General features: G+C 59.1%; 1 protein-coding gene across 3 annotated transcripts in view; it reads right to left on the bottom strand.

Annotated features, from left to right (window-relative positions):
- SLC19A1 (solute carrier family 19 member 1) overlaps nt 1–22,360 on the bottom strand; it is a 34,291-nt gene extending 11,931 nt beyond the window's left edge. For all 3 annotated transcript variants that reach the window (XM_077995432.1, XM_077995430.1, XM_015132711.3), the window contains exons 1-5: nt 15,964–22,360; nt 11,563–11,800; nt 5,497–6,256; nt 4,682–4,874; nt 387–528 (exon numbers count right to left, since the gene is read on the bottom strand). In XM_077995432.1, the coding sequence (XP_077851558.1) occupies nt 387–528; nt 4,682–4,874; nt 5,497–6,256; nt 11,563–11,800; nt 15,964–16,319 (1,689 nt within the window). In that variant the 5' untranslated portion in view covers nt 16,320–22,360. The remainder of the gene's footprint in view (nt 1–386; nt 529–4,681; nt 4,875–5,496; nt 6,257–11,562; nt 11,801–15,963) is intronic.
- Nucleotides 22,361–24,010: the final 1,650 nt, after the last annotated feature.

Below are 24,010 nucleotides of genomic sequence, written 5' to 3'. Positions count from 1 at the left end.
CACTGCTGAGTGGCTCTGCTCAGCTCTCCTTCCTGAAGAGAACAAAGCTCACGTGGCCTCTAGCCAGGGCTCAAGGACACCAAGTTCCGGCAGCCACAGGCCAAGAACAGAGACAAGGACAGGTCCGCCTTGACGAGCAGAGGCTCAGTCGCTTCCACCAAGGCCCAGGGCCTGACGGAGGCTCCCACCCCCAACAACTGAGCCCTGCTGGGGTCTCTCTCATTTCCTGCTCTCGCTGGCCTGGTGTGTCCCACCGGAAGCCCCAGGCCCGTACCCTGTGCCACCGGCCCACAGTGGATTCCACATCAGGAGGGCACCAGGAGGCCTTGGCAACGTCCCCACAAGTAGCTTCCCTCCCCGAGGATGCAGGCCTGAAATGGGCTCACCTGCTCGCGGACCGCGAGGCCCAGGCCCCGCGCGTCCGAGACGATGAAGGTGATGATGGTCTTGACAACGGTGGCAAAGAACGTGTTGACCCCGAAGACCAGGGCACAGAGCTCTTTAGACAGAGAAGATGCGATCTGAAAGCTGAACAGGAAGAGCGGGCAGATCAGGCGCTGCTGGGAGAACGAGAAGCAGCAACAGCGAAAAGCCTGCAGCCCGGCTCCCACCAGCCCATGACTCGCCGGGCAGCCATGAGGTCCCAGGCCACGCATAAGCCCCCCACCAGGCCCCCATCTCTCCCACACATGCCCGCCCCTCCCAGGCAGGAGCCAACACCCAGGCCACCCACCCTCGAGGGGCCATTCTGGTATGTGCTGCATCCCCCTGGCTCAGTACAGGGTGAGGGTCCCTTATCCAAAATGACTGGGGCCAGAGGTTTTGGATTTTGGAATATTCACATATCCATAAGGAGATACCTTGAGGATGGAACCCAAGTCTAAACATGAAATTCATTTATGCTCATATACACGGTATACGTACAGTCAAAAGGTGATTTTATATAATACCTAACAGATATTTGCAAGCCAAAGGGGATGCTACTGACCAGGGCCTCACCCTGAGTTCTGGAGTAATTTTGTGCATAAAGAAACTTTTGACCATGTTCTGAGACTCGTCAAACAAGGTCAGGTGTGGGATTTTCCACTGCGTTGTCTTCTCAGAGCTCAAACACTGTCAGATTTTGGAGTATTTCAAATTCTGGATTTTTGTTGTTGTTGTTGTTGTTATTATTATTTTTTAGATGGAGTCTCACTCTGTTGCCCAGGCGTGCAATGGCACAATCTCAGCTCACTGCAACCTCTGCCCCCTGGGTTCAAGCAATTCTCCTATCTCACTCAGTCTTTCGAGTAGCTGGGATTACAGGCATGCGCCACAACACCCAGCTAATTTTTGTATTTTTAGTAGAGACAGTTTCACCATGTTGGCCAGGCTGGTCTCGAGCTCCTGGCCTCAGGTGACCTGCCCACCTCGGCCTCCCAAAGTGCTGGGATCAAAGGCGTGAGCCACCGCACCCGGCTGAATTCTGGCTGTTTTGATTAGGGATGCTGAACCTGTACAATGGGTGTCACAAAACACAAACTCAACAAGATGCCTAGAAGGGCTCCCGTGAGCTCTGGGACGGACCAGGTCACAGGCATCTCAAAACGCTCGGAAAATCATCATCAAGAGAACCCCTGGGCACAGACAGAAAAGTCTGGAACGAAAGTCTTTCATGGTTAAATGTTCGATAAATTAGAAGAGCAGTGAAACCAGAGTCGGTGAGGGAGCAGCAGCTGGACAGAGCAGGCCCTGGAAATGAGCAGCAGCCGGGTAGGGCGGGCCCTGAAGGTGAGTGGCAGCTGGGTGGGAGGTGGGTGGGCCTGGAGGCAGAGTAGGCCTTGAGGTGAATGGCAGCCAGATACAGTGGGCCCTGGAGGTGAGTGGCAGCTGGGTAGGGGGGGCCCTGGAGGTGAGTGGCAGCCGGTTAGGGTGGGCCCTGGAGGTGAGTGGCAGCCAGGCAGGGCAGGCCCTGGAGGTGAGTGGCAGCCGGTTACCGCGAGCCCTGGAAGTGGGTGGTGGCATGCACATGTCCAGGAATGAAGGCACCATATTCCTGACATGGAGAGGTGACATACAAGGCTTCTGGTGCTCTGCAGAGAAACTAGTCTTCAGATGCAGTTCCAATTAAAATCCGCAAAGTGCTTTAAAAAAAAAAAAAGAAAAAAAAAGAACTGGACAAAAAAATATCCTAAAGTTCACCTGAAGAAAAAATAAACAAAAATGCCAGAAACTCTCTATTTAGAGAAGGGCAGAGGTGTCTGTGCTGCCAGGCACTGGAGATGGGGGGACAGCGGGGACAGTGCAGATAGGGGGGCGGGCAGGCGGGTGGCAGTGAGGACGAGAAGCACGCAGAGGTCCGGATGAGCAGGTCAGCAGGACAAAGGGCAGATGAACAGCAGGGAAATCCCAGCACAAACGAGCTTCTGGACGCGGCGCTGGGTAGGCCAGCCCCCAGGGTGCTTCCAAGGACACTGAGAAACACTGGGAGTTGAATTAAAGGCAAACGAGTGTGGGGCATGATGGGGGCACAGGTGATTGAAAATACATGATACAGATGAGTGCTCCCCCGATCAGGAGAGAGGAAAGTGAGTCCCAACACAGTCAGGAGACACACAGGGGCCACTCAGTCCACAGCAGGCCGGCCAGCCTCGCTCTTGTGAAGGAAAGGCTGGGAGCCCAGCTGGTCCATCAGGGGCTCAGGGAGGGTGGGAAGGCCACTCCATCATCCTGATGGGGAGAAAGCCCGCATGCCAGCCTGCAGGGTACCTGCAATATCGACAGAAACCTTTCAAAAGCACCGACTCTCCAACCTGGCCATTCCCCTTCCAGGAATCCACCTGAGGGCCATTATTAGAATTTGGAAAGAAAAATGTAGGTAGAAGGGCATTCATCTCAGTGTTCTTCTGTTGTAAGAAAAATGGAAATGGTGACTTTACCCACAGACCGGGGATGGGTTGTAAGGCCCACCACTCATGACCTGGAGTGACCACCTACGTCTGTGTCTGACATCAACTCAACACAGACAAGCAGAAAATGCTGGGATTCCCCGTAGCAGATGGCGGTTTTCTGCTTTGCACACTGCTGCACCGTGTTGGATTTTCTGCGATGGGCATCAATGACTTTATAACTAAAACCTTTCAGGCGTTGTCCCCCTGGATGCAGCAATGGGACGGCACATCAGCAGAGGCCCTGGCCCTTTCCACCGTGCTGGCAGGTCAGGGAGGGGGGCCTTCAGGAGCTGGGGGCAGCAAGAGCCCTGCGTGGGCCTCAGGGAGCATGGAGAAGGCGGCCACACAGGAGCAAAAGGGGCCTCAAGTATGGCAGGGGCAGGAGAGAAGGGTGGGCCGGGCTGCCCATGCCAGGAGACTGCTGCCTGCGTGTGGGGCGGACGGGGAAGTACGGGGCTGGGCACATCCAGGCAGAATGCTGCAGGGATGAGGCTACCAATGCAGAGGGCACAATGCAAGGGTCGGCAGGGTGCTCTCAGCTCAACAGGCTCGTGGCCAGCGTAAGCCTCAGGGGGACAACCCACGGAGGGAGAGAGACAGGGCTCGGAGGCCACCCTGGAGTGGAGGCCCAGGAAGGGGAGCTGGGGCCAAAGTCCTCCCAGCTGGCAGGAAAGAGGGGGCAGGTCCAGGGAGGCAGGGGCGGGTGTGAGCACACAGGGTCAGTGTCTGAGTGTGTCAGTGTGTGTGGTCTATGTGGTAGGTGTGTCAACGTGTGGGTGTGTCCATGTGTGAGCGTATGGTGTGTGTCCGTGCATATAGTGTGTGTCCATCTGTGAGCGTGTGGTGTGTATCCAAGTGTGTGGTGTGTTCATGTGAGTGTGCGTTTGTCCGTGTGTGGTGTCCGTGTGTAGTCTGTGTCCATGTGTGATATATCCATGTGTGAGTGTAGTGTTTGTCCATGTGTGCACGTGTGGTAAGTGTGTGTGCTGAGTGTCCATTGGTGAGTGTGTGGTATGTGTTCACGTGTGGTGGGTGTGCATGTGTGAGCGTGTGGTGTTCATGTGTGTGGTGTGTCCGTGTGTGTGGTATGTTCACGTGTGTGGTGCGTGTCCGTGTGTGAGTGTATGTGTTCATGTGTGGTGGGTGTCTGTATATGTGTAGTGTGTTCACGGTGTGTGTCCGTGTGTTCATGTGTGGTGCGTGTCCGTGTGTTGGTGTGTTCGCGTGTGTGGTGCATGTCTGTGTGTGTGTGGTGTCCGTATATGTGTGGTGTGTTCATGTGTGTGGTGTGTGTCCATGTGAGAGTGTGGTGTGTCTGTATCGTGTGTCCATCTGTGAGCATGTGGTGTGTGTTCATGAGTGTGTGGTGTGTGTCCATGTGGGAGCGTGTGGTGTGTGTGTGTGGTGTGAGTGCCTGGTGTGAGTGTAAGCTGAGGATGAACTCACACAGGTGCATGCTCCGGCTCCTGCCTGGATGGGGCCTGGAGGATGGGGTTGGGAGCAGGGCAGCAAGCCCAGCAGGCTTCAGAGAGGAGCGCGGAGGGCCTGGGGTAGCAGCTGGATGGCACAGGCAGGGATGCCCCAGGTCCCAGGGAGAGACAAGCGGGGACCCTGGTCAGCTCCAGGTGGCTGGCGGGGCCAGCACTGGCACAGTCGCTGGGGCGTGGCGGGAAGATGGGAGCACCCCGCGAAGCGCAGGGCGTGATCCTGGTGCCTGCCCACCCCCGGCTCCCCACCCTTCTGGAACTCACGTGGCGATGGGCACGAGGAACTGGTAGGAGCCGCGGAACAGCACGAAGGCCGCATAGCACAGCCAGATGCTACTCGTGCGCGACAGAAGGAAGACCAGCCCGGCCTGCGTGGCCGTGACGACTGCGATGAGCAGCTTGGACCAGCGCACCCAGCGGATCTTCACGAAGCCGGCGGCGAAGGACGTGATGGCACCTGAGACGGGAGGGATGGGGCGTTGCAGCGGCCCTGGGGGGCCACGGGGCAGGAAGAGGTGGCAGGAGCCTCTGAGGGAAGGTATCCACGGGGCAGGGGGCGGGGAGGGGGAGCCTCCGGGGGAAGGATCCACAGGGCAGGGGGAGGTGGCAGAAGCCTCTGAGGGAAGGTATCCACGGGGCAGGGGGAGGTGGCGGGGAGCCTCCGGGGGAAGGATCCACAGGGCAGGGGAAGGCGGCGAGGAGCCTCGGGGAGAAGCATCCACCGGGCAGGGGGAGGTGGTGGGGAGCCTCTGAGGGAAGGTATCCACGGGGCAGGGGGTGGGGAGGGGGAGCATCCGGGGGAAGGATCCACGGGGCAGGAGGAAGTGGCAGGGAGCCTTTGGAGGAAGGATCCACGGGGCAGGGGGAGGTGGCGAGGGGCCTCCGGGGGAAGCATCCACGTGGCAGGGGGAGGGGGCGGGGAGCCTCTGGGGGAAGGTATCCATGGGACAGGGGGCGGGGAGGGGGAGCCTCCGGGGGAAGGATCCATGGGGCAGAGGGAGGTGGTGGGGAGGCTCTGGGTTAAGGTATCCACGGGGCATGGGGTGAACGGGGAGCCTCGGGGACCAGGGCGCGCGTACCCAGTAGCGTAGAGGCAGCATCGGCCGCGCCGTTGTAGACTCGTGCACTGTTGGTGGTGGGGTCCACCTCGTTCCACAGGATGTGCACGTAGTAGACCACCAGGTAGTAGCCGGCCGAGTTGAAGACCCACCACAGGGACCAAAGGCGGAGCTGCGGCCGCCGCAGGCTATCCCCCAGCTCCCGCAGCATCCGCGCCAGCACGGAGTCCCCGCAGGCCGCCCGCAGCGCGCGCCCCAGCTTCCCGCCCGGGCCTGCGTTCATGCGCTCCAGCTCCGAAGCCGACGCTTCGCACCGCTCGCGGTCGTCGCGGTTGAAGAAGAGGCTGCGTTTGGGGCGCTTCAGGAAGAGGGCGAGGACCACACTGAAGGTGAGGAAGGCCAGCGAGATGTAGTTGAGCGTGGAGAAGGAGACTCGGCCCACGGTGACCAGCAGCTGGCCCAGCACGGAGCTGGTGAACACACCCAGCAGCACCGCAGCGCGCGAGTAGCCGGCCACACGCTGGTAGCGCGCGGGCCGCACGAGAGAGAAGATGTAGGAGGAGTAGGCGATGCGCGCGGCCATGGTGACACTGTAGAAGAACTCCATGAGCTGCATGTGTTCCACCGAGCGGCCCAGCAGCAGCAGCAGCCACACCGACACGAAGCTGAGCCCCTGCAGCAGCAGCACTGGCGTGTAGCGCAGGTAGTCGGTGAGCAAGAACACGGGCACCAGCACGGCCAGGTAGGAGTACGACAGCACCGGCGTGATCTTGTTGGTGACCTGCGGACAGGTGGGCGGGCGCCCCACTAGGCATTAGCAATGCTGGGGCTGCCGCGGACACAGCCTGCCCGAGGTCATGGCTGCTGACGGCTACCTACCCCAACACTGCCTGGTGTGACCCCTCTCCCCAACATGCCCCTGTCCCATGTCCCATTGCATCGTCCTCTCTGAACAGGGACCTCTGGCTCCCGACCGTCCCAGGAGCCTGGGAGCGTTTGCCTGCAGAAAGCTGACAGTAGCCACAGAAGGAATCGTTATTAACAATCCTGTTCATCTAAGCTTCTCTAGTTTTATTTTTATTTTTTTCTGAGACAGAGTCTTGCTCTGTCGCCCAGGCTGGAGTGCAGTGGCACAATCTTAGCTCACTGCAACCTCCACCTCCCAGGTTCAAGCAATTCTCCTGCCTCAGCCTCCCGAGTTACAGCTGCGTACCACCATGTCTGGCTGATTTTTGTATTTTTAGTAGAGAAGGGATTTCACCATGTTGGACAGGCTGGTCTCGAACTCCTGACCTCAGGTGATCCGCCCACCTTGGCCTCCCAAAGTGCTGGGATTACAGGCGCGAGCCACTACACCCAGCCAGCTTCTCTATTTTTAATAGCATAAAAACATAGTTTTATTTCATCTTAAACAATACGGAAAACAGAGCTGTAACCCGTAACACATTCACACTAACACAAGGTCCTTCCATCCTTCCTGGAGAGAGACAAAAACAGAAGGCACAGAAAGGAAGAGCAAGATCAGGAACAGCAGGTTCGTGGGAGGGACTGTGGGGAACCCAGCAGGGGAAGAAAGACAGGAAAGGGAAGAAGGGGAAAGAGAGGGTGTGGGGAAGGGCAGAGGGCCCTGGGCTGCGCACTCCCATCTCACACTAGTCCCCAGAGCAAGGTCTTTAAGGCCAGGCTCCAACCCAGGAGCAGGGAGGGGGACAAGCGCCCCTGCAGCCGCCCTGCACCCACCCAGGAGGGGGAGCACAGGCTGTCGGCCTGCCCACCCCCACCTCCTCCATCACATGTTATGTGGGAACCCAGCTCCACAGCCTTGGCCACTGAGCTGCCGGTGGACACTCCAGGCCTGGCTTCCGTGTCTGTGGGCTCAACACACATCCACCTTCCATGGGAATGTGGAGCTGGGCATGGGTCTGGGGGTGCTGCCTCCTACAGGACAAGGTCAGAGGGCACTGCCCCAGACTCTACTCCAGGCAGGCACCAAATGTCCCCAGCTGGCTTGGCAGGGGCCAGGGCTTCTGCAGGCACACTTGGGCTCACCTGGGCACAGTCCAGAGGAAGAGACCCCACCCCCGTGAGGCCCAAGCCGCTTGCCTTGCCCCTCCCTGGGGACTGATGTGGGAGCCACCTTATGCTTGGAGCCTCCCCTGGGGCCCAGGTGCATTTTCAGCAGGTGGCCCTGCCCAGAGGCCCCACCAGACCCCACCTCAGATCCGCTGGAGGTTGGTACCAGGTGGGCCAGCAGGGCCCTGCTGGACTCTGGGCCTCCAGTAGGCCCCACCTGACTCAGGCCTGACCACCAGCAACCCCACAGCCCTACTCATGCTGCCCCAGGTGACCTCAGCCCCTGCTAGCCACACTTGAGAAGACCAAACCCTGGGTCAGCACAGGGGTGCGGCGCCGAGCCACGCCTCCTCCCCAGGGCCTCTCAGCCTCGTGTCTGGCACACCCAAGATGTGTGGCCCGATGTGCTCGGAGTCTGGCCACCGGCTACTGTGAACAGCTGGGGAACAGGACCCTGCAGCCAGGCCAGCATGCTGAGAAGCTTCCCAAGGGCTCAGGGGAAGGCTGCCCAGAGACCCCACCTCAGGGTACCCTGAGGTCGCACCCCGGAGCCTGCACCCTCATGGAGACCAAGCTGACCCGAAGGCTGTGGTCCCAGCAGCACCAGGCACCCAAGGTCCCTCCCGCACTCCATCCTGCTCAGGACATTCTTGGACACTCTTTGAGGGTAGGTCAGGCGCCAGGAGGCTGAGTGACCATGCCGGGTCACAGAGAGCCTCAGGGCCGGCCATCGGCTTCTGCACTGTGTTTACAGCAATGTCCTGGGGACATCAAACAGCCCCATTTGATGGCCTGCTTGACTGGGGGAGGCTCCTCCTCGGGGCCAGCCCAGGGAACCCCTGCAGATTCCGAAAGAAGCGGCTCAGAGGCAGGGGCCCTCCTAGGGCCTCAGGGACCCCTGACCCCCAGATACAGGAGGCCGCGCGGGGGCATGACCGCCCCAGCCCCTGGCCAGGGCACAGGTCCTGCCCACAGCCCAGAGTCAAAATGGTAGACAGCCAGCAAAGAGGTTCTCCCCAGAGCCCACGGCTCTCTGGAAAAGGGCACTGGGTGTCCTAGAAGCCTCACCCACCTCACTCTCCTCTTCCACCAGGAACCGGCTCTGCAGGCTGGGGCCTCATCTGGCACCTCCTGGTCTTAGTTGAGGGACTGAGTGCAGAGCTCCCCCTTGGCAGACCACGGGGTCAAGGTGGAGCCTGAACACTCCCCAACACCCACCCAGGGCCCTCTTGCTCCTCTCCCTGCACCTCCTCGATGGCCCCTACTCCCCCTTCCTCAGCCTTGGCAGGCAGACAGCAGGGAGGCTCTGCCCAGAGCTGTGACCTGCGACCCACTTACAAGGGTGCTGGGGGAGGGGCCCCCACAACGGTCCCAGCAGGGAGGTGGCATCTGTCAGGCGGCCACGGCTCTGACACGAGGACAGCCTCCCGCTGCCTGAGCCTGGCGTCGGCCCTGTTCTCCACAGGTCGTGGTTGGGGTCCAGGCTGCATGGGCAGAGTGCAGGGAGCTGCGCCCAAATCTACACCTGGACAGCCTCAGGGAGGCTTCTCTGAACAGGGAGGTGGGAAGGTGGGCAAGGCCCGAAGGCAGGCAGGACATGAGGGCAGGGCCGGGCGTGGGGCAGCAGGACTGGATGCCAGAGAAGGGCATCCAACAGGGACCAGCTGGGGACGGGGCATGGGCCGCAGGTCAGGAAGGATGGCTATGCACAGGGTCCTGGGCCGGGGGTTTCCCTGGAGGAGGGTGGGGGCTGCAGCTCCCACCACACAGCACAGTTCCAGTGGGGTTCCAGGCAACCGCAACCCACCCAGGAGCACCTCACGGACTCGGCCGCGGAAAGCGCTCTCAGCTGCCACTCAAAGCAGAAACCCCAGAGGGAAATTTGGCCAAATTCAAAACGACTCCAGAGAAACACCATATGTAACACACAGCCAGTCCGATCCCAAGGGCACGGGGTCCCCCGGAAGCAGAAGAGGGAACCAGGTCCAAGGAGGACAGCAACCGCAGGGATGCCAGGAAACACCAGCCCACGGAGAGAGAAATGGAGGCACAGCAAATGTGAGCAAAGGAAACCACGCTCCTCACCGCAGCCAGATGGCTGGCGCTCAGCAGCCCACCCAAGCTGGTGAGGGGAACACAGGCAGTCCGTGGCAGGCTGCGGAGGAAGCAGCATTCGCCCCAGGAGTGAGCTGGAAATGCCAGCCCGGGCCAGCTGGGTCAAGGCCCACTGCCTGAGGCTGCTGGCTCGTGCTCTACCCGAAGCCATCAACAAGCAGTGGGAGAAGCCAGAATCCCCTAATCGCCTCCAGCAAAGCACCAGATAAGCACCTTGTAGTTCAACCCGGTAGGGGCAGCTTAAGAACACCCTTGAACCCACGTGGAACATCTCTTAAGTCAGACTGGGCAGGAGAGTAACTTGCGAAAGCTGGGTCACAAGACACCACTTACGCGAACTTCCTAGACACAAGCCCGGCAACAACAGGGGCTGGCAAGTCCTGGCAGGCTGGGCCTCCCTTGCCCCCAAAGCTGCTCCCCGTCCACCTACCGGTGGCCGCCCCCGCACCTCGACGCCCACGTGCCTGCTCCCGTGTGAAGTTCTTGTTGGACCCCAGGAGGTAGGGAGTGATAAAGCTCTTCTCCGGCCTCTCCTGCAGCCAGAGGGGCTGAGATCAGGGGGCCCCGCCAAGTGGCAGGTGCGCAGAGCGCCTGCACCCATCGTCCCTCTGATGACATCCAAGGCCTGGTGGAATGGCTTAATTTCTGGAATCTACTTTGTAATCCGTTAATGTGCGACATGAGAGGGCAGGCAGATGGGATTTAAACATCTTCGCTCTAGAGACTTTTCTTATTGTGTTATTTTAAGGGAAACGCCACACATAATGCTCATCCCTATAAATAACCTTGGCGGTTGACAGTGGCCCTCCACTAAGAGCAGAGATGCCATCTGGTCAGTGGGTGGCAGGGAGAGGGGCAGAATGGCCAGGAGCAGAAGGCACTTCATGAGGGGTCAAGGAGATGGCTCTGCCGCTCCAGCCCCAGCCCCGCCACCGACAGCCAGAGCCAGCAAGACCCTGTCCTCACCTGGAAAGTGACCCTGCCTTGGCGGCTAGCAGTGCTGGCCGTGGGACTAGACAGTCACACACGCACGGTGCTCTGAGCCGGGCACGCGGGAAGGGCAGCACTCCACTTTTCCACAAGCACACCCCTCGGCTGCACATCAGTTTCACAATTCTAGGGTCTGCGAGGGGTGGGGGCCGGCTTCCGGCCAGGAGACGCAGGGAACAAGAGGCACGCCTAGCGACAGCAGTGTGGGTGCAGGGGCCAGGTGGCTGTGCTGCAGAGGACGGGGACAGCGGCTGGGATGGGCAGGTGAGCAGGCCCCGGGCCCTGAGACGGGGTGTCGGGGTGATCAGCTGGGCTGGCAGCCTGTGAGACCTTCCAGGCTCCTTCTGTGTGGATATGCCATATGGACAAGGACCCCACAGCCCCAGGAGGAAACTGCTTCAGATACCACCACTCCTGGCTCCACCGTTCATGTGGCCTGAGAGACCCGTGACTGGGCGTAAGTCTATTAGAACAGTTTCAATAAGACCCTTTGTCCTCATGGCTGAGTAAAATGAGAAAATTCCTTCAATAATCTCTTTAGGTAAATAGCCACTGAGTCTCTGTTGGAGGCAGGTGCCCAGCAGGGTTGGACGTGGGCCTTCCTCACCAGGAGGGCCGATGAGCCCAGCCTGGCAGGTGGGGTGGGGCAGGCTACCTCTCGGGAGGAACAATATCACTTTTTATCTAGCCTGGTCACTAAGCCGCAGCCAGGCCCCTCCATCTGATGGTGCCCGCTGCAGGGGGTGTGAGACCCCAGCCGGGTTCCCTCCGGGACCACGATCAGCTGACGTGGCCACTCACCCTCTCCAGCCTCGGGTGCTCACGCCTCCAACAGGAACAGCGCCCTGGCCCCCAAAGCTGCTCCCCACCACCCACGGCAGCCGCCCCCACGCCCCGGCGCCCACGTGCCTCCTGCGGCGTGAAGTTCTTGTCCGGCCCCAGGAGGTAGGGCGTGATGAAGCTCTCCCCGGGCCGTATCTGCGCCATGAAGCCGTAGAAGCAAAGGTAGCACACAAGGCGCCGCCAGGACCGGAGCTCAGGGTCAGGCCCAGGTTCCACGGGCACCTGCTTCTCCACCGCTGGGCCGGAGGGCACCATGCTGCCCAGGTCACACGCAGCTCCAGAGGGGACGACGGTGACACTCTGCCTGGAAGGAGGGGTGGAGTCAGGGCAGCTCGGAAGATGGTCTGCAGGCCTCCCCACCCCGCAGAATGAGGCCCAGTGCCGGCCTCCTCCTCGCCACTCAGAACCAACCACCTTGGAGATGAACGCAGACCCCGGACCATCCTCGCCCTGCGCACCAAACTGCGAGCCACCCACACCTGAGTCGCTCCGGAGTCCCCCCAGGCCAGGCTGTCACCACCTCCAGGGTCTCTGAGGCTAAGGGAAGTCTCCAGTCACGTGGAGTGATTTAAATGCCAATCAAAACCAAATTAATTAATTAATTGACTTACTACATTAACTAAACTAACAAAATTTAGGTTTGGGGCCATACCAGACTCATGTCACTGCTGGGCAGCATGTGTGGCTATGGCGGCCAGGCGGGCACACCTCACCCCGCAGGCCTAAGGGCAGCCCACATGCCTGCTGCTGCTCTAGCGGCACCCAGGTGGCCCGGGGAGGGCACAGTTAGAACAGACGCTGCTGGAGGCCAGGGACACACCTGGTCACACCACGGGTGGCCGACAGTGGGTGGCTGCAGGTACCAGCCTCAGGTCCCCATCAGCCTGGGGTCAGATCCTGCACACGAGCGTGGGAAACACACTGGCCCCCGTGCCCTGGCAGGAGGGCATGCAGGCCAAGTCCACAGTGAGGGAAGGGCAGAGGAAAAAGCAGGGGTCCTCGAGGGGACTGAGGGCAGCCAGGGGTGAAACATGCATGGGAGGGAGGATGGGATGGAGCTGAGGCCCAGCCCCTGAGCCCAGGGACCCCAGCATCCCCGGAGGCAGGTTATACTAGACAGAAGCAGCTGGCAGGAGCCATGGGTGGACCTGACACATTCCAAATGGAGCACCCCAGACCACGGGCCTTCATCCACGAGGCAACATGCATCCAACCTTGGGGACCGTCCCACCAGCACCCCCGCCCCACACGGCCAGGGCACGTGGCAGAGCAGCAGCAGTACGCAGCCCCCTCGAGGGCTTGTCTCTTTCAGTCCTGACTCTGCCCAGGACAAAGGCTTCTCTGGTGCGGGCAAGAGCTCATCTCGCCACCACAAATCGTGCCTTCTAGCTGCGGGGTAGCAGCCTGTCCACTTATCAGAATCATGTCTCCAGGTGCCACGTAGTGCTGGTTTCCATTTAAGGCCTCAGTGTAAAGTTCTCTTTCAAGTAAGTCAAAAGTGAGCCGCCATAAACAAGTGTGTCAGGGCCCCCCCCAAGCCAACCCAGTGAGGCCAGGACCCAGCCCTGGTCCCCCATGGGTGCACCTCAGGTCTGTATCAGCTGACCTCTGCTCCCGGAGGCCAGGCCTGGCAGAGTGCTCATGGAAAGGCCGCCTGCTGCTCAGGTGGGGTGGGGACACAGCACATGCAGAGGGCAGCTGGGCAGCCGCATGGGGCGGGGTCGCCGTCCTGTCTGCACTGGGCTGACACAGTCGGACAGCTGTGCCTCGCCACAGGGCCTGCTTGGGAGGGTGGCGGGGGTTCTGCAGAGGGTCTGGATTTGGGGAGAGTCTCCTCCAACCCTCCAGCACGGGCTCAGAGCATCCCTCGATGTGGGGCCGGCTTTGGGGGTCCAGGGACTCTGAGGAAAAGCTGCCCCAAGCTCTCAGCACTCAGTCTCCGAGTATCAGAGACCACTCAGGCTGCAAGTGGTCCCTGAACTGCCCCCAACCTGACACACAGGCTTAGGAAAGAGGTGGCTTGCAGGGTCCACAGAGGGAGACCCTCCCCAGGCCACGCAGGCAAAGCCATCAGCAACATCCCGGGTCCTGTCTTCACACCTCTACACACTCACATCTGTGACAAAGGAACACAGACAGGTGACAGCAGGGAAGCCCTTAAGAGGCAGAGGCTAGTGGGCTTGCCGTGGGGGCCGCAGGGAAGCGGGGGAAGGGTTAGGGAAACCTCAAGATTTCCAGAGCTCCACGGCAGGGCACGGCTGGGAAGATGATGGGACCAGCACCCCCATCGAAGGCAGCCGGGACTCCAGAAGTTCTCAAAGGGCCAGAATGAAAACAGCCAGCCAGGCAGGAGGAAGCGCAGGCAGGGGCCACTGCAAGGCTGAGGCAGATCTGACAGTCACCAGCCTCGGCCTCACCTTCCACGCCTCCCCAGGGCCTGTGACAACAGCTGGGACGATCAGTGCACAAAGGCTGGGCTCCATTACCAGGGACCCTGATGCCCAGAGAGGCCACGGGTAGAGCTGGACATACCTCGGACCACACCCACCCCTCCTCACTGGGAGACCCATTCGGCGCTGGGACTCCCCATCAAGCTCACTTTCCCACCCGTCAGCAGGTTTAGACAGGTGCACTGATCCCCAGACACCCAGAGCAACCAGATCACCACAGACAACGGGGAGCCGTCAGGAGCTGAACTAAGCCCAGGGTCTGGGGCCCACAGTCCACGGCCCCAGGAGTCAGATCCCCACCCACAGGACCCCCAGAAGCCCCAGGTACTTCGGCCCCCTGTTCTGAGAAGCGACCAGAACATTCCTTTCTTGGAGAGACAGCCAGAGTCTCAGCCAGCAAAGCGGGTGCTGCTGGTCTTAACAGTCAGCCTCTGCCGCTAGCATGCTTAACTTACGTGCAATGAACGTAGCCCACTGGCAGATGCTTGGCCAGCACGGCCAAGACCACCTCCAAGAGGAAAGATAGGGAACTTGGTCACCATCATAGAAATGCAGCCCCAAGCCAGGGGAAACCTAGACTCCAGCCCAGTCCCATACAGCTTGAGGTCTCTTCCCGGCATCTGAAGGAAGTCCCCAGCCAGACAGGAGGGCCACGGGGAAGCAGTGAGAATCCCTGCTTCAGGAGAAGGTTGTAACAGCCCCCCGAAATCCCCAGCCCCACTGTCCCCAGTGACCACCCCCGCCCAGGCTCTGTCCTTCCAAGCACCTGAGAAGGCTGGAGACCCGCAATCAAAACAAAAGCAAACGCCACCTATCATTCCGTGTTTAAACGAGCTCCTACTCTGGAAGGCTAACCAAGAATGTTCGGCACGTTTTTAGAACGCCTGCTAGTTTAAAAAGAAGAAGAAGAAGAAAGCATCGCGCACCCTCCCGCCCCCGTTCAGATGACCAAGTTCAGGGTTCCTAAGAGCATAATTAGACCCTCCGGCTATCACTGCTGCAGGCCCAAACACCCGAGCACTGTTTCTCATCTGTGTCCAGCACAGAAAACTGTACTATCTGGTATTGTAAAAATCCACCAAAGCCCCTTCGGAAAGAAAGCAATTAGCAATTGCAACAAGCAGTGCACAGGTGGCACCCAGGCAAAGGCGGCCAGTGAGATGCAGCCTGTCTCCCAGGCCTGGACAGGGCAGGTAGGTGCACTGGGCCAGAGCAGCCTCGGCTCTGCTGATTGAATCAGGGCTGTACAGGGATCCTCGGGTCTCCGTGGGGGGGAGGCCACCTCTTTACAGGGCTGCCAACAGGCACCTCCAAGGACTCTCCCACCTTCCCTCTGGATGCATTCTGGATTTTGGGGCCACCTTAGTTAGCCTGTGTCCTGAGGCCAGACAGGCGAGACTCCCCAGGACAGGAGTTTCTGATGGACAGGACCCTAGTGCAGGGGTGTTGTTAGGACCTACTCGGGAAAGGCTGCAGCGGCTGTCCAGGCTCTCTCTGAGACGCCTCGGGTTTGCTCTGCTGGATCCGCACTCACAGCTGCTCCAAGGGGAAGTTGCACCTACGAAGCTTCTGGCACAGGAGAGAATGGCCTGGAGAGGTGCCAGGGGCCCGCCCCACGCGTGGCTGGCAGGATTCACCCGCCGGCTGAACCGTCCCGAAGCAGCACGTGCCTGGACGCGAACTCCGGATCCACGCGTTCCTCCAGACCCGGAGGTGGGACTTGGCGCCCCAGGATGACGCGGAGGGCAGGCTGGGGGGCGGGCCTCACCAACCCATTAGCAGGCTGGGGCGGAAAGTTAGCGGCGGGAAACCCGCTGCACTGCAATGGTTCTGCCAGGCGCCTGGCTCTCAGCCCACCGCGCCCGGGCCAGAGCCCCGCGGACCCCAGCGCCAGCCCCCGACACTCAACTTCACAGGGTCCTGCAAACCTTGGCCCGCGCCCTGCACTCACCCCAGGGCCCCGAGACACCCCGCAGCCCCCGACACGCGGCTCCGTGGCCCCGTTCGCCACCAGTACCTGCGGCTCGGCGAGGCTGCTGCCTGGGGCTCCTGGGACCCGGCCCCGCGCACGCGGACTCCGGGACTACAGCGCCCACAAGGCGGCGCGGCGGGCGCGCGGTTGCGGGGAGGGCGGGTCCGTCCCACTGAACGCGCCTTGAGGGCGGGGCCTCGCGCGTGGCGGGGCGCAGCCGCCCGAGAGTCCCCACGGGCATCCTCCCACCTACGGCAGCGCCCGCCCACTGCCCTCTCCCAGCCCCGGCGCCGGCCTCGCCCTGCCCGGGTCACGAGGCCCCTCGTGCTGCGGCCCTGCCCCTGGGGCCGCCACCTGACCCCGACCGCCCCTCGGGCCCGCACCCCCGCCGGCGTCAGCATCCTGGGGCGCCGTGCGCGGAAGTGTGGGTCCCTCGGGCGGGCACCCTGCCATCCCTCCCCCCGCGTTCTTTCCACCCCCAGTCCCCCCTTAATCCCCCTCCCGACCCCCACCTCCTCGACGAGGCCTTGTGCGTTCCTTTTTGCATCGTTAAACACCTGCCTTCCCGGCCTGTCGCAAGCCAGATCCGGGAGCGCGGCGGGCCCACGCGCCCTCAGGGGTGGCCCTGAGCTGCCTTCGTGGGCCTCCAACAGGGACACGCACAGCCTGCTGTTGGGGACGGCACGGCCCCGAATCCGGCGCCCCCAGGACCCCCGCCGCCCGCCCTCCTGCCTGACGGTGACCCTACCGGCCTTGTACCAAGGAGCAAGCCGGATTCAGGACGCGGCCCGGGGCCACCAGTCCCCATCCCAGCAGGGAGAGCCCGGGGAAGACCCGCGCAGGCCTGGCAGGTGGGGACGGCAGCGCAGTCACACTCAGGAAGGGAGGCCTGGGCCACTCTCCCAGGAAGGCGCGGGGCTGCAGCAGACAGCGCCGCCGAAAGCCTCAGGCCTGTGCAGGACCCAGGGGAAGTGGGGGTCCACAGCGTCACTTTACCCTGGAGTTATCCAAGACCTGGCTATGGGGAGGGAAGTTAAGCCGAGGGCTGTGGGGGCCCCAAGGCTAAGGAGTAGCCAGAAAGTCAGCCGCACAGAACAGAAGGGGATGGCCACCCTGGTACCCACAACTCAAGACTGCGAGTCCCAGGTGAGTGGCGAGTCTGGAGCAGCGCCCCTGGAATGCACCCCTTCCCGGGTGTAGACGACACAGTCCACGACCTGCCTTCTGGTGTGGGGGGTGCCCTGGCTCTCCTGCCCACCAACCGGGCAGCCCCACTGGGAAGCCGGCACAGCGCCCTTGCCCTAAATGGCCGCCTGCCCAAAGCTCCGGCCTGGGCCTTCTTTCCGGAGTCCACACGAACAAATCTCAAAGGAACTTAAAAAGGATTTGTTGGCTGGAAACAGGGGATCTGGGGTAGCTTGCAGAATTTAAGGGAGCACTACAGGATGGAGCGCCTCGCCTGGAGGGACTCCCTGCTTCGTGGGAGCCCTGGCTGTCTCCCCAGTACTGGCCTTCTCCACGGGCGGGCAGAGCCTGGCCCTGCTGGAAGGCAGGAGGGGCAACGCCAAGGAGGAGGAGGCCTTCCTTCCCTCCAGGCAAAGAGGAGCGGGCCATGGGGCCAGCTCTCCAGGGCAGCGTGCTCCCTTTATGTGCAGGACAGGCCAGGAAGCCCAGAGGAAGCCGGGATGAACAGCAGCAGGGCTCCTAGACCCCTTCCCGCTTGGAAACAGCAAGGTCAGGGAGCCACAGCCCCAAGGGGACCCCACAGGACCCACAAAGGCCAGTCCCTCACCTATCTCTCCGGCCAGGTGGAGCCAAGCGAATCTTCCCCTGCCTGCGAGGGGCCTGCCCAAGCCGTCCTCCGGTCCACCTGCGTGGCAGGAGTCCTGGGAGTTCCCCAGCCACACAAGGCCCAGGTTTCCTGCAGGAGCTGCTTTAGAGTAGGGGGGTGGGGCTGCAGCCACCAACGGCACGTGGTAGTTGTAATCTGGAGGCAGCTGCTCTGAGGGAGGAGCCAGGAGACTCGTGAAGACCTTACAGAAACCTCCATCGAGGCTTCGCTGCTAGGAGTGGCCACAGACAGCAGGGCGTGGGCTTCCAGAGGGCTCCACCCAAAATAAGAGACTTACAAAAGCAGGTGACTTGGGAGTGACACTGGCATCTGGGAATGGATCCTGTGCTTGGGGCCTCACGAGGCTCCAGCGGTCCCCGTCCTTGCATGGTTCGTCATTGGTTTGTCAAATAGTTAAGTGCCTGAGCATTAGGGATGGGAAGGAGAGCTGGCTCCTGGGTGAAGCCCTGGGCTGGAGTGATCAGCAGGGGCCCAGCAGTGTGGATCCCAGCCCTCCAGCCTGTAGGCTCCAGCCACATACAGTGATGTCTGGGGGCTGCAGGCCACAGAGATCCCCTTCCCCTCCTGGAGGGGCTCAGGTGGGCTCTGCAGCCCACCCCACAGCAGTGAACCATCCCCAGCTCCTGGGCCCCCACTCCTCGGCAGCCTTAGCACCCGTAGTCCAGGCCCAAGAAATCTCGGCCAGAGAATGAGGACCCTGCCCACCCACTGCCTTCTGAGACCAACCGGCCAATCCTCTGCCTTGGCTGGAGAGACTCCGGGCTGTCCCTGTGGTTAAGGTCCCCGTCAGCATCAGGGAGGCAGTGGCATTCAAACAGCCCTTTCCCTCAGCTGGTGCTATTGTGGCTGCTGTGGCTCTGGAAGCAAGGCTTGGACCAAATGCTAACACATGGACACATATGCATAGAGACACACAGATCCACGCAGACGTGCAGAGACGTGCACACACAGATGGACACAGACATGCACAGACACGCGCACACACTGATGTGGTTTGGATTCTTTGTTCCCTCCAAATCTCATGTTGGAATGTGATTCCGTGTTGGAAGTGGGGCCTGGTGGGAGGTGTTGGATCATGAGGGTGGATCCGTCGTGAATGGCTTAGCACCATCCCCTTGGTGATGAGTGAGTTCTTGTTCAGTTAGCTCACTCAAGAGCGGATTGTTTAAAAGAGTCTGGGAACTCCCCTTTTCCTTCCCCTCCTCCCACTCGCTACGTGATGCTGGCTCCCTGTCACCTTCCACCATGAGTGGAAGCTTCCTGAGGCCTCACAGGAACAGATGCGGGCACCATGCTTCCTGTACAGCCTGCAGAACCGTGAGCCAATTAAACCTCTTTTCTGTATAATACTTAGTCTCTGTATTCCTTTACAGCAACACAAAAACAGCCCCCACACGCACACATACACGTACAGACACCACCGAGACATATGCACAGATACAGAGATGTAAACACACAGACATACAGAGACCCAGAAACATACAGACACATGTATGCTCACATGCACATGGCACTCCATACGCAGGAAGACGGGTGCGGACCAGCCTGCCGTGCCCCAGCGTGTACAGTGAACTGGCCTGCACCCGGCCTCAGCCACAGTTTCTCCTCCCACCCTTCCAGGCGTCGCCCCAGTCTCACCGAATGACAGGTGCTTCTGCTCCCATCTGAATCTGCTTGGTAGAGGTGCAATGTGCCCTGTAAACGCCTTGCCTCGCTTGTTGGCCAGGGGGTCTCTGCTGTAGCTGCCCCTCTCTCCACCCCCAACTCCCGCCGGGCCTTCACCCCCACTTTTTCCACGAGCTGACCTCCTAACACTCCCAGCGGCCAGGGGTGGCCCATCCACAAGGACCTAGGGGCCCAAAGATCTGGAGAAGGGGGCTGACATGGAGGCCTTTGTGTCAGGCCTCCCAGCACTGGCCCCCAGGCCCAGGCCGGCCTGCAGCTGTGGCCCCCATCCTCTCAGAGGCTGAGCCAGGCCACCGTCCTCAGCACCTTCTCTATGAAGCCAGAAGCCCCGTGGCAGCTGAGCGGAGAAGCAAAGCCTAGAGCAAGAAGTGTTGTCCCTGGCCTGCCTGGAGCCCGGGAGCTCCCGGCTTCCGCATCCCCCAGGTGAGCGCAGGACCCTCACAGCCTGTCACAGCCCGTCACAGCAATGGGGCTAACCTGGGCCTGTGCCTGCCACACTCCTTCTCTGGAAACATGTCCCACCTGGTCCTATGGAGTTGAATCCCGAGCCCCACTGGGGCCCCGGACAGTGGCCCCAGCAGGCCCAGCCACTCCCAGTTGAGCACTGCCTGGCCCAGCAGCAGAACACTGAATCCTGATGCCCCCACGTCTCCCTACAGCCAGACTTTCACAAAATTGTGCTTAAATAGCCCATCTTTACTAGGGAAAGCGGGAGGTTTGAACCTCTTTGGAATCACAAGGCAGCTGTTTAGAGTAATGTCATCTAACAAGAGAGTGTTAAGAAAACATTAAAATAACCAGTGGAAATCTGGCCAGTGCAAGGTGGAGTTTGAAGCCTACCCAGCCTGGTCCTCATTTCCAGAACTTGGAGGTGATAACCCTCCTGCCCGCAGGTGGAGTGTGCAGTGATGCCCAGCTACAGGAACGTCCTGGGGTCGGAAGAGGTTTGCATTGAGCTCTGCAATCATAGGCGTGCATCCTGGTTGCAAGCAAGCTATTTGAGAAACCTGTGCATGATGTTAGAAGACAAAATGATTGGGAAGGAAGGGGCAGAGTCTCTGTTCACAGATGATGCAATTGCCAGGGCAGAAAATCCTAACAGTTTATCAAAAATACTAGAAATAATAAGGGCATTTAGCAAGGTCACAAGACACTAAGTCTATATAAGAAAGTAATTGTGCTTCTATAATCTAGCAACAAATAATTGGAAGACAGAATTTGAAAAACAGCATTTACAATGCCATTGAAAATCAGAAAATACCTAAGAATGCATTTAATGAAAAATTTGCAAGTTCCCTATACCAAAAGCTGCAGACCATTGCTGAGAGAAATTAATGAGTAGCTAAACAAATGGGGGAGACAGACCTTGTTCATGGATTGTGTAAACCAAAAATAAAATTCTGAGCCCCCAGCCCTCTGAACAGACCACTCCTCTGGGCAAGGGCATTCCAAAATTAACCTGAAAAACTGGTTCAGACCACGAGGGGAAGGGAGGGATGGATACACGTCATTATACCTGACCCCCTTTTGGAATTCAGGGAAAGTTGACCAGCTTTCAACGTCAACACAGACCTTAAGTCTGATAAGAATCATTTAGAATCTAGTCTCTGAAGCCTGCGACCCAGAGACTTCAACTGCGGATAAAACTTTGATCTCCACAACCCCTTACTGTAACCTAGACATTCCTTTCTATTGATAATAACTCTTTCAACCAATTACCAATCCCAACATTTTTAGCTTTACGTATAACCTTGAAGCCAGCCCCCACCAGGTTGTCCCACCTTTCCAGACCAGAGCAGTGTTTATCTTACATGTATTTGATTGGGTCTCATGTTCCCTTAAATGTATGAGACCAGGCTGTGCCCAGTCACCTTGGACACATGTTTTAGGATCTCCTGAGGGCTGTGTCAAGGGCCATGGACACTCATATTTGGCTCAGCATAAATCTTTTCATATATTTTACATAGTCTGACTCTTTTCATTGACAAATTGGAAGGCACTTTATTTAAGGTGAAAATTCTCCCCAAATTGATCCATAGATTTAGCACAATCTAATAGAGATCTCACAGGCTTATTTTTTAGAAATTGAGATGTTGATTAGAATTAAGGTGAAAATGTAAAAGACTTACAATAGCCAAAACAATTGTGACTAAGAAGAGCGACGTTGGAGAGCTCAGAGATATGGAGACCAAGGGAAGCTGGTGGAGTCCGAAAATAGGACCACCCACACAGAGAACAGATTTCCAAAAAGGGTGTCCATTTAATTCAGTTGGGGAAAAGACGGTCTCTAGATCACATAGTTCGAGAACAGCTGGATATCCACAGGGGAAGATGAACATTAGACTTACCACGTCCCTTTCACAAACGCTAATTTGAGACGGCTGATAGACCCAAATTAAAAGCTAATACTGTCAAACTTGCAGATCTGTATCAAGTGACACAAGAAGCAAACAAAATGTCAGGCCACACCTGGGAGGAAACATTCATATTCCTTGTATCTGATACAGGACTTGTATCCGATACAGGACTTGTATCCAGACACATAACTGTCCCTTACAACTGAGTAATAAGAAAACAGCCCACTTCTTAAAATACACAAAAGAAGCCGGGCACAGTGGCTCAGGCCTGTAATCCCAGCACTTTGGGAGGCTGAGGCCTGTTGATCACTTGAAGTCAGGAGTTCAAGACCAGCCTGGCCAACATGGTGAAACCCCATCACTACTAAAAATACAAAAATGAGGCTGGTGTGGTGGCGGGTGCCTGTAGTCCCAGCTACTTAGGAGGCTGATGCAGGAGAATTGCTTGAATCTGGGAGGGGAGGTTGCAATGAGCCGAGATCTCACCACTGCATTCCAGCCTGGGTGGCAGAGTAAGACTATCTCAAAAAATAAAAATAAAATAAAAATAATATATATATATATATATGCACAAAAGATTTGAACACTTAAATAAGATGTGAAAATATACATAATATCATAAATATCATAATCCTTTGTCATTAAGGCCTGAGGTACCAAACCACTCCCACTATAAAGGCTAAAATTTAAGAAGCTGACAATACTAAGTGTTAGCAAGGCTGTGGAGCAATACATGGAGATGTGAAATGTTACAAACACTTTGAAACACTTTGGAAAACAGTGGGGCAGCTTCTTGTGGAGTTTAACATGTGTCTGCTTTATGAACCACAGTTCCATTCCTAGGCATCTGCTGAAGAGATACGAATACATGATCCCACAAAAGCCCATGCACACAGGCTGTACCCCGTTCTCATGTAACTGCTAAAAACTGGCAACAACCCGAATATCCATTATGGGATGAGGGATAAACATGCAGTACATCCACATAACAGGGACTACTCAGACTAAAAGGAAATAACAACGGAGTGAGTCTCAGCATCCTCGTGCTAGGGGGCCAGAGTCCAGCCTGGGAAAGTCCATCTGTTGGGGAGGGAGGCTCCATCCTGGAAGGAGGCAGGTGACCAGGTGCCTGTGGTGGAGACTCGGGATCAGTGGAATTGTTCTGTGTCTGATGGGGGTAGAGGTTAATGGTTGTGTTCACCTGTCAGACATGTTTGACAAATGCTTCTAATGGGTACAATTTATGGCATGTGAATTGCACCTCAATAAAATTGTTTTTTAAAAGCCTGCACTGGTGGAAGTGGGTGAAAGGCCTGGAAACAGGTTGAATGCTCCAAACCCTCTTGTGTCTCTTGGGAGAAAAACCAGGCCTCAGCTGATTACAAAGGAAAACCCAGAACGGCTTCAGCCTTGGGAGAAAAGGGCAGTGGTGTGGCAGGGGAGGGGCAGGGGGACAGGTGGTGGGTAGTGCGGGGCATGGGGAACAGGTGGTGGGGGAGGGGCAGGGGGACAGGTGGTGGTCAGTGGGGAGGGGGACAGGTGGTGGGTGGTGAGGAGGGGGACGGGGGCGGGGGAAGGGCAGGGGGACAGGTGGTGGGTGGTGAGGAGGGGGGCGGGGGAGGGGCGGGGGACAGGTGGTGGGTGGTGAGGAGGGGGGCGGGGGCGGGGGAAGGGCAGGGGGACAGGTGGTGGGTGGTGAGGAGGGGGCGGGGGCGGGGAAGGGGCGGGGGACAGGTGGTGGGTGGTGAGGAGGGGGGCGGGGGTGGGGGAGGGGCAGGGGGACAGGTGGTGGGTGGTGAGGAGGGGGGTGGGGGAGGGGCAGGGGGACAGGTGGTGGGTGGTGAGGAGGGGGGCGGGGGAGGGGCAGGGGGACAGGTGGTGGGTGGTGAGGAGGGGGGCGGGGGCGGGGAAGGGGCAGGGGGACAGGTGGTGGGTGGTGAGGAGGGGGGCGGGGGAGGGGCAGGGGGACAGGTGGTGGGTGGTGAGGAGGGGGGCAGGGGAAGGGCAGGGGGACAGGTGGTGGGTAGTGCGGGGCATGGGGAACAGGTGGTGGGGGAGGGGCAGGGGGACAGGTGGTGGTCAGTGGGGAGGGGGACAGGTGGTGGGTGGTGAGGAGGGGGGCGGGGGAGGGGCAGGGGGACAGGTGGTGGGTGGTGCGGGGCATGGGGAACAGGTGGTGGGGGAGGGGCAGGGGGAC

Source organism: Macaca mulatta, chromosome 3, assembly GCF_049350105.2.
Source record: "Macaca mulatta isolate MMU2019108-1 chromosome 3, T2T-MMU8v2.0, whole genome shotgun sequence".
In the NCBI taxonomy this organism is placed as follows: Eukaryota; Metazoa; Chordata; class Mammalia; order Primates; family Cercopithecidae; genus Macaca; species Macaca mulatta.
Note: the sequence above shows the minus strand (reverse complement) of the source record. Positions and strands in the feature narration are given on the sequence as shown.